Source organism: Eucalyptus grandis, chromosome 10 (assembly GCF_016545825.1).
Source record: "Eucalyptus grandis isolate ANBG69807.140 chromosome 10, ASM1654582v1, whole genome shotgun sequence".
NCBI lineage: Eukaryota > Viridiplantae > Streptophyta > Magnoliopsida > Myrtales > Myrtaceae > Eucalyptus > Eucalyptus grandis.
This window is the reverse complement of record NC_052621.1, coordinates 19,238,508-19,248,893: the sequence shown is the minus strand read 5'-3', so window position 1 is coordinate 19,248,893 and position 10,386 is coordinate 19,238,508. Positions and strand designations below refer to the sequence as shown.

The window sequence follows — 10,386 nt, the reverse complement described above, 5'->3', positions numbered from 1 at the left end:
ATAAAAATATTCATTTTATTCATTTAAAAATAAAAATAAATTTATTAAAAATGTATTAAAATTAAATAAATTATTTTTATTTATCATTTATTTTTATTTTATTAGAAATAAATTTATTAAAAATAATTTATTTATGATAAATAAAAATACATTATTTTTAAAAAATACATTATTTTTATTAAAAATACATTATTTTTTTATTATAAATACATTATTTTTATTATAAATTATTTTAATAAATTATTTTATTAAAAATAAACTTAATAAATTTATTTTTATTTGCCTTGAGTGTTTTGCAAATATTTTTTATTTTTTTATTTTTATTCATTTTAAAATAAATTTATTCCTAAAATGAAATAAAATAGATAAATAAAATAAATTTATTTTCAAGGATAATTTTATTTTATTTTATTCTTTATTTTTTTGTTACTAAATCATTTTTATTTTTATTTTTTATATTAAAGGCTGTTAGTCGTCACCGCCGTTGTCCGAAAAAAAAAAAATTTGTGTTGTTATCAAACGAATTTTTATTTTTAGAGTAAAAATTTTGTATCGTTATCAAACGGTTATTTTTGTTTAGAAACTCTTATAGAAATAAAAATAAAAAAAATCTATTTCTGTTTCGAAACTATTTATAGAACAAAATGGTTGTCATGTGTGCCCTTATATCCAACTCCCACTCCTAGTCCTTGCTAACCTGTGTCCTCCATGGATGCTGGGAAGATGCACGGTGGGACAACCCTCTCCCACTTTATCACCGCCGCCCTCTTGGGGCTGGCTGCCAAGGCAAGCCTCACCCGCCGGCAGCCCGGCGGAACCGGCGAAGGGTCGTCCCCACCCTCGCCATCACCATGTCATCCCACGTTTAGATCGGACTGAATCCGGCCACCTCGCTAGGCTCGAGAGCTTCTCCGACTGCGTTGGTGAGTAGCTCGCTCAGTTTTCTTCTTCCCTATTTTTTCTCGAATTCATTTCCAGAGAATATAGCTGATATTTCTGCCTGTTCTTCTGCTAACTTGAGCTGCGATGGTTGATGAAGGTAATTATTCTTATTCTGGGAGGAGGGGGAGAAAAATTAAAGGAGAAAATGTATAGATTTTTTTACATGCCCGTTACTCTTTTCACAGAATTATCTTAATTTTTCTTGAAAATTTTCCATCAGACTTTCATCCTCATTTTTCCCTTTGATTTTTCGACATAAGATATCTGGCATCGGGTAGAGTTTTGGGACGTGCCTCGTTGGGTTCTTGATTTTTCAAGATTTTTTTATTAACATTATCTTGAAAACAAAAATAAATGAGACGAGAGGGAAGGTGGAGGAGGATGAGGAGGTTCTGGTGGGCATAAAGCATTCTGAGGTGAGGCTCTTTATTTATTTGATAATTATTTATCATGTTTTCTTTTTGTCAGAATTTATTTATCATGTTGGCGCAACATCTGTTTCCACGTCTCTTTTAAATTTAGATAATGTTTGAAATTTTGACAGAATAGTAAACGAAGTATTATTTTTTTTATTTTTTTCAAAGGGTAAAGAAACGCTTGTTACTTCCGTGACAAATGATGCAGCTAGACAACTGGGATTTGAAGATGGGAGGGAGTGCCCGCGGCTGAGCAAGCTGGCGATCGAGTACTTGAAGAGGACCAATGGGTGTGAAGAGGACATCTTCGGGTTCTTTGCTAGCGAACAGGACGCGAAATCGCTGTGCGAGAAGCTCATCGATGAGTTCGAGCAATGCATCCTCAGTTACTTTGCGTTCCATTGGAGAGAAGCGTCTGCTATGATTAGTCAGGTAAATTTGGTATAATAGTACTGTTGAAAAGTTGAAACCACCACGAGTTGAACATCTCCCGTGTCGATAAGCGCCTCTCCTTCAATGTTTGTGAATTGGCTGATGTATCTGTGGATGGGATCTGATGATGAGCATGATAGGTGCTGAGTTTTTTTTTTTTTTGGTCAGAATGATAGGTGCTGAGTGACGAGCCCAAGACTGGGATAAAGCTCAAGCACTTTGTGTTGGCCGCTACAAGCTTAGTAATGCTGAGAACTATGGAAGATGAGTTTGAATCTGGAGAATTTGAGTGGTGGACTAAGGACAATGGACTGTAATTTGGGGGCAGGAAACTGAGATTTGAGAAGGTGGCCAGGGACCTAAAAGTAACGAGGGTGATAAGCACCTTGGTAGAAGAGATGAAGTTGATCGGAGGGCCCGTGCGTGAGGGCGATGAATTGACAGACGTGATGATGCCGGTGGCTCACAGTCGCAGAAGCCCGGTCTTCTTGCTCATCGGTGGAGGTGCCGGAGCCGGAAAGAGCACTATCATCAAAGACATTCTTCAGCAGTAAATATTAGTCACCCTATCTCTTTCTCTCTCATTTTCTACAAGATCATGGACGTTCTTTTTCTCTTAATTGAAGAGAAGCTGGTTTATAATCGGTTTTCATGGGGATATTTGCAGGCCACTCTGGGTTGAAGCAGCAAGTAATGCCGTGGTAGTGGAGATCGATGCATTCAAGGAGACGGATGCTGTATACCAGGCACTCTGTGCAAATGGTCGTCATGATGACATGCTTCATACCGCTGAACTGGTACGCATCTTCTTTCCTTAACTATTTTAAGGATAACTCTCAGAATCACCGTATGTGAAGAAGTTTTTCCTTCCTCAGGCAGCCTCCATCACCGTTTATGTATTTTTGTTGTAGTTTTTTACTATTTCACTAACTAATGCATCGGCCATGATAAAAGTCACTTGTTGAGTTAAATTTTGTAGGGCTACTACTCTTAAAACCTTAAATGGTTGGATGAAAGCGTAATCTAATATTTAAACATTCTAACAGGTTTGTAGTAAGAATAGAGGCAATTGCCTAGGACTGCTTACCTAGGGGTGGCAATTCGTGTTCGCAGGTTGTGTTCATGTTGTGTGCAGTATGGATATGCTATGCAATAGGTTGACCGTAACATAACACTATTAGTTAATCGTGTTAACCTATTTGACATGAATACCCCCGAAAAACTTGTTGAAATGGCACGATCTATGTAACGCAATTAGATAACATGTTGATGGGTCAACACGATTGTGTGACCTGTTGAGACCAGAAATCAACCCACCGATACAAAATCAATCCATCAACACAAATCTAATAAAAAAATATTCTTAATTTTTCAAATCTACTTCTTTCAAGATCGATGATCCTTATGAGGTGTCTTAGTGAAGATAATACGACCTATCAAGATTCGGGTTTCATTGGACTTGGAATAAGGGAGGGTTTATGGTTAGGATTAATGAACAATGTGATATGCTTACAACAATGGCCCTTCTCTCGGCCTACAAAAAGGACTGTCTTTTAATCTCCAAAGCTATTATTCTACATTATAAGGCATTCGAGTCTAAGAAACTTTTTGATCCACAGTACCCATAGAATGGTAAGTGGAGAATATATTCATGAAACCAATTTATCTTTTCTCTAACTAACAGAATAATTATAACTTTCTGATGCCATTAAACCTTATGAAGGAAAAAAAAAAGTGTTTATAAGATCATTAATGAGTGTATATGTGAATATAGATTGAAAACTTAGCCAACTTTTACTCCTAACTTCTTGCTGAACTGATCCATATATACGGATGACCGAGAGCATTACTAATCTTTTCCATACAACACATGGGCACCGTAGCACGTTCTTGCAGGACAATAGTACAAAGTACACTAGACAAAATGTAATCACACGTATCTACAAGATGCTTTTACAAGATAACTTTTCTGGAAGGAAGAGACAATAAAAAAGTATTTTGGCCGAAAGTAGTGGCCAACATTACTCATAATAGTAATCATTGTTCTATAAAACCGTTACTTCCTTAAGGGCTCGTGATTTAGATTAATATTCAGTTTTGTATCATTTGAGTTGGAGTATAGGTTGACTAAGGTAATGCTTGGTCCTATTTGGAGATTGAGTTTTTAGTTCTTTTTCTTTTTCTTCCCATTTCTTTTTCTTCTTCCTTGGCTGGTCGGCGGCCACAGGCCAACTCTAGTCTCGCCCAAGGCCAAATTCGACGAGTCGCGAGCTTGCTAGCCTCAGGAACTCGAGCTTGCCAAGATCAGGTTGATGAGCTCAAGGCTCGGCCAATCTAGGTGAGCCGCGTTCGTTGGCCAACGAGCTTGTGGCTCGCCTAGCCTCGAGCCTCGATCGGCCGAGCTTTGAGTTCACTGGATTTGGCGATTGTGTCTTGGTCGGCCGCTAGGCAGCCGACCACGTTGAGGCACGCTGTGATGGAGGAAGGAGGAGGAACAAAGAGGGAGGAAAAGAAAAAGAAAATTAAAAATTAAAAAACCAAAATTTTAAATATATACATATAAATTAAATTTTAATTTGTTTGGTCAATTAAAAATATTAAAATTTATTTTTTTTGGTAATTTTCCCAAAAAATCAAATTAGATAACGAACAATGGAAAACATTTTTCATTCAAATTTTAGGTTTCAGCTGAACATCGGAAAATATAGTCATTTTCTTGGAAAATACGTGATATTTTCTGTGAAACGTGATATTTTCTGTGAAATGAACAAATCCTTAATCAATAGTTTCTTTTTCAACAAAATAAAATAAAATAGTGGTTCTTCTTTAATTTGCTAATGTTCATATTATTAAATAGGCGCAACCATAGGATATTACTTTCAACCTATATGTATATTTTAAAATAGTATATATCTATAGACAAGTACGAGAACTTTTAAATATTATCACAAACTATAAATTTTTCATTTAAATATATATTAACATTGCAAAATATAGCATATATATATATATATATATCCATATATCTTACAAAAATAGAGTTAAGTACAAGAACATTTAAATATTAATTACAAAAATAGTTGCGACCACATACTATAACTTTTTCATCTAACTATATATTAATATTGCAAAGTATAGCATATATATGTATGTATCTTACGAAAATAGAGTTTGTGTTGAGTATGTCTTGAATTATTTTTTTGTATGGGCTTGGGCTAATGTTAGGGCTTGAGGACAATATAACTATTATTTTTGTCAAGTTATTAGTTCAAGAAGTTGAGATAGAAAAAGTTTTAGCTTTTCATAGCCATCTTTTGTAATCCTTGAAATTCTACAATAGATTTTGCTTCTTCTCCCCCGTGGATCTTCCCGCAAAAGTTTCCACGAAAATCCAATGTTCTTTTATTATTCTCAATTTCAATTTCATTTTAATTTCTGCATCTACCATAACAAACTAGTATTAGAGCCTTAGGGTTTTCTTGATCTTCTAGTTATGGCTTCAAGTTCAACAACGAAATTTGATATTGGGAAGTTTGATTGGAGCGGCAATTTCAATCTATGACAAGTTCGTATGTTGGTTGTTCTTACATAGTAGGGTTTGAAGAAAACTCTGTTTGGAAAATGGAAGAAACTGGAAAGCACGTCAGGTGAAACATGAGAAGAATTGGATGAGAGAGGCATGTTTGCTATTTAGTTGGGCCTCGCGAATAAAGTTATGTAGGAGATACAAGATCAGAAAATAGTTAAAGGTTTATGGCATAAATTGAAATGTATTTTTTCATAACATCCCTCACCAATTGGTTGAGGCTCAAGTAACGACTCTTCACTCTTCATATGGCTGAAGGTGCTTCTTTTAAATCTCATATTTATGAATTCAATGTTATCATCTCTGAATTAAGAAGTATCAATATTAAGGTTGAAAATGAGAATTAGGCTCTCTTATTGTTAGTTTCACTACTTTCTTCTTATAAGAATTTTAGAGAAACCAAGATTGTTAGTAAAGAAACTATTGATGTTGAAAATGTCAAGACTAGTCTCCTAAATAAGCAGAAACTAGATACAGAATTGACTTTTGAATGAAGTAATGATCATGGGACTAGTTTAACTGCTAGAGAAAAGTCTGTTGAGAGAAGTAATGGTGGCAGGTTTAGATCAAAATCAAAGCATAGGGATCTAATTTGCAAATGTTGTAAGTCTAAAGGGCATATCAAGATAAATTATCTAACATTAAAAGATGTTGACATCTAAATTTTGACGACCCGTTTATTCATTTATCGCATTAAAAATCAGGGATTAATTTTTAAGCCCTAAAAAAAACTAATATTAATTGCATAGCATATAATTTTAGGTGCATTCATTTTATTTTATTTTTTATGGCATTCGCATTGGATTGACAAGGGTGAACGGACTCGAACGAATGGTTTTAAGCTTAATAGATATGAAGGTATTCTATTCTTCGATGTGATATTTCTTTATTTCAAACAAAAAATGAATATCTTCGTCAAATATTTTGGGGAAAAATCACAATTGGAACAAGACCAAAAGAAATATTGTGTCGATGTTCGTTCAAGAGCATAAAGGAAAATTCGACCAACAAGGTAAAGGAAAATCAAGAAAGGAGATTGGTGCATGTGTGTATGGCGGTTGAGAAAGAAAAAGCAAATTCAATGGGATTTTCCCATTATTCGAGGGAAATATTCAGCAATGACTCAAAGGGAAGTGGGAGATTCACGTACTAATAGGGGCTGAGCATAATATTGAGAATATCAATCGGTGGATTTCATTCACGCCAGCCCAAGATATCTCTTGCCTTTTTGCAAACAGGATTGACACATATAAATAAGAAGCAAGAGACAATCGTAAAAGAGGGAGGCCACACGTTGAATACCCGGCCACAATTGAGAAAAAAAAAAGGAATGGCAGCAACAGAGAGAGTCCTCTCTAGGCTGAACCAAGGAGACTCCACGTTGCGCAAGGTCCCCCGCCGCCGCGGTGCTGTGCCCGAGCCATCTGAGTTGCCATTGCTACACCGTCCTTGCCGCTTCGCCCCCTAGCGGTAACGACAGACTTGCTGCCGTGACCTCACTGCTACCGCGATAAGATGTTGATCTGGTGCTGCCCTCCTGCTGTCGTGACCAAGCCTTAACGAGTCCCGCCCAACTGAGATGCTGATGGAGCTGCTGCCTTCCTCGTGCTCGACTACCGTTTAATTCGCTGCTCCCCCAACGAGACCGTGTTTTCTCCTTGCATCAATCACCCGAGCAGTCATCACACCCTCGATGATCCACGATTTGCCGCTTCTACTGTATTGCGAACCAGTGTACCCTAGGGATGCTTGAATCCCCGTCACTCTGGTTTAGAGTGAACGAAGACTCCTGCGGATTCCATCTAGTGTGAAGCTTTCGTCGAGGTCCAGCAAGGCCAAAAATCTCCCGAACAATGTGAATATCTCGTGGTATTTTTGCGGCCACGGCTTGCGAGCTTGAAATCCACGGTCAAAAGAATGATTATAATCTCGCTTGAATAATTCTTAGTGGTGGATTTGTTTCTTTTTAAGTTTTGTCCGGATTTTACTATAACATCGCGGGCTTTGTGATTTTGTTTCATGCAAGCAAAAGAACGGTTTTTTTGGCGATGAGATCACGAAGAATTCGGGTGCGTGGCGACTATGAACAGTGCGGTCCACCGTGTATACCGCCGACTGCCGAGCACCTCACACTGAGTCCCTATTGCTGGCCACCCACTGAGAATGGCAAGCCACCACGGTTCGCAGTCCCAAACCGCGAGTTGCCCATCGACGTTGATGCCAAGCTCGAGCCAGCGTTGATAATCTCTTCAAGCTGATCTGTTGAAAGTTTCTATTTTCGCAGGTTCATTGGCTGTGACCCACCCACGTCGTTGCTCACCAACCTCCACCATCGAGTGCCGCAACCCTTTCCCGGTCATCTGTCAAGCGGATTCCATTCGGTTTAAATTTGGTAACATTATTTGCAGAATTGTGTAGTTATCTTATCTAAATTTGATTTGGATATTCTATTGCCTAATTCATGCCTTTCAATATCTTACGTGCACATTTGAATGATAAGCATACTTCCAGTTAGGATTTTTTGCCTAATTCACAACCGCACACGAATTTTTTATTCAATCTATAAGGCTTTAGATGGAATAATTAATTACGCGGGAATAAAATTGATATATTGATCTTTAAGGCTTAAGATCAATTTATCGATTTTACTACCGAAATATCATTCCTTAAACTGGATAATGTGCGATATCTTTTATGATTTTGAATGGTCTATCTTGTCTTGATTGCTTTATTTATCTTGAAATATGTTTGAGTTAGAATATTGCATGTTTTAGGGTTATTTGCATATTTAGGTTAAGCATTCTATTTATCATGAATTTAAAAAAAAAATCGAAAAAATCAAAAATCAAATCAATCCATTTAGGTTGCTAGATTTTAATTTGAATTGCATGTTTAGTTATTTGGCAATTATTAATTTCGAAAATTAATTAAAAAAAATCATCATGCACATGTCATGTAGAATTAGGGCATATTGTGTACGTCATTGCATATTAGGGTTAAATTGCACTTAGTTTAATTTTAGATAATATGTTTCTTAATTTATTATAAGTTTAGGCATTTTCTTAAATAGATTGCATTTTAGGATTATTTGGGTTATGGTAATATTTTAGTTTAAATTAGGATTTAGCTCAACCTTATTCCTAATACAAATTGAATACGATCTTAATCTAATTAAATAATTTTCACATTTTTCTAATTTCGAATTTCATAAAAAAAAATGTCTTAGAATAAATTAGTTTCAATTTCTAGGATAGATTGCATTCTTTTAAGGAAAAAGAAAATAAAAGATGTCATGCGCATGTCATTAGGATTAGATTCATGAAATGCATGCCACTTGGTGATTGTTGCTAGGTCCATTCAGTTAGTAATTGCATGTCATTAGAATTATGTCATTTAATTAATATTGCATTGCATATTGCATGATTTCCATTAATTAAGTGAAAACAAAAAAAGAAATTGTGTGTTAATTAGAAATCATATTTAAGATTGTCGATGTGAATTCTGATTTAACATTGCAGATGCTTTCGTTGCTTTGAGGTAAGTTCCTGCAATTTATTCATTGCTTTCCTTGGATGTTAAATTGGTGGTTTGCGCACCCGCATGATCACCTCACTTAGGGAAATAGATTTAGAATCAATTCAAGCTGCTTGCCAAACATTTTTGAAAATAAAAGAATGGTATCGAAAGGGCATTAGAAAAATCTAGTGTAATCAAGTCCCCATACCCATAGTCTCTGGTTCGTAGGAGTAAAGTAAAACTCCCGTTACTTTACTTGAGTTTCTAATCGACCCACCAAAAATAGATTAGTGGCGACTCTTAAATAAAATCCATTTGCATGTTAAAAAAACTTGAACCTAAGTCGCGAATTGGTATGCGCTTGGGAGAGCTCGAGTTAAGTCTAGGCTTAACAATCCATTAGCCAAACCTTAGGTGGTTCACCCTCGAAAATTTTGGTCACGACAAAAGAAAAACAACAAAGAGAAAATATGAATCAGCAAAATCAAAGAAGTGCAAATCGACAAAACAATAAGAACTACTAGATCAAACAGAATCAAGGAAACGAAAACCCCGCTTAAGCTCGTGTTGCTTAAAAAGAAAACGAAGATTGGTTATTGGTTGCAGATGATAAATAAAAATACAAATTCAATGATAGTTGGATTTTTTATTTAGGTTGTTCGTATCATATGTGCCATGTGACATCCTGATTTTCAGGTTCTGTCTTCGATTGGATAAGTTTGGCTTTTCATCAATGCACCTATAGTTCTTTTCTTTGAGTTGCCCACTCACGAGACAACTAGCCTATCAGGTGAAGCTGTTAAGGAATTTTAGCGCAATAGACTTGAGAATTCGATCAAGAATCGACTACTCGACCGTGCTAGTCTACAAGGGTCATTACGACACTGTCGAAATCTATCAGAGACCGAAAATAGGTCGATTCGATAGGGGTATGTGATTAGTGTGTGGATGATTCCACCAGATTGCAAAATTTTCATCGATCAGCACTAGACCGATTTTTTTTGTCATTTTGGTACCTTGTGCCCGTATTTAAAACCTCGAGATTTTCACGATAACCGAGAGTCGCCAGTGTGTCGAAAATGTACATTGTGACTCGAAATAGATCAACCACGGATTAATTGCATCAAAAATTCCTAAAAGCTACCCGGTATGCTAGGTTACGCTAAAATCGCGCCAGATTAAAATTAACAACGAATTTGGATCCGATTTCAAAAATTGAAATTTCTGCCATGTCATGATTCATTTTAGGAACATCGACTCATCCTCCAAAATTTTTTCTACAAACCAAGATTTTTGGCGAAAATTCAATATAAAGCCGTTTTTATCGGAAAAATTCAAGAGACCGTTTTTTATCACGTTTTTTAGATGCAAGTTGGTTCTATTGGCGATGAAAAATGTCAATTTGGTAGAGGACACCTTGGTGGATTTATGGGGGCCAAATTGAATTTAATTGGAGAGGAACTTGGCTCAATTTTGGGAATTTGGTGTCAAATT

General features: G+C 36.1%; 1 protein-coding gene across 1 annotated transcript; it reads left to right on the top strand.

Annotated features, from left to right (window-relative positions):
- Nucleotides 1-1,026: 1,026 nt before the first annotated feature.
- LOC104422142 lies at nucleotides 1,027-2,623 on the top strand. The gene is made up of 5 exons (XM_039302871.1): nucleotides 1,027-1,039; nucleotides 1,567-1,790; nucleotides 1,967-2,025; nucleotides 2,116-2,340; nucleotides 2,458-2,623. The coding sequence occupies exons 1-5, from the start codon at nucleotides 1,027-1,029 to the stop codon at nucleotides 2,606-2,608; spliced, it is 672 nt and encodes a 223-aa protein (XP_039158805.1). The 3' UTR covers nucleotides 2,609-2,623.
- Nucleotides 2,624-10,386: the final 7,763 nt, after the last annotated feature.

Coding starts and splice junctions, on each gene's coding strand:
- LOC104422142 (XM_039302871.1), top strand. Junction 1,791..1,966: donor CGTCTGCTATGATTAGTCAG/GTAAATTTGGTA, acceptor TCAGAATGATAG/GTGCTGAGTGACGAGCCCAA. Junction 2,026..2,115: donor CACTTTGTGTTGGCCGCTAC/AAGCTTAGTAAT, acceptor GTAATTTGGGGG/CAGGAAACTGAGATTTGAGA.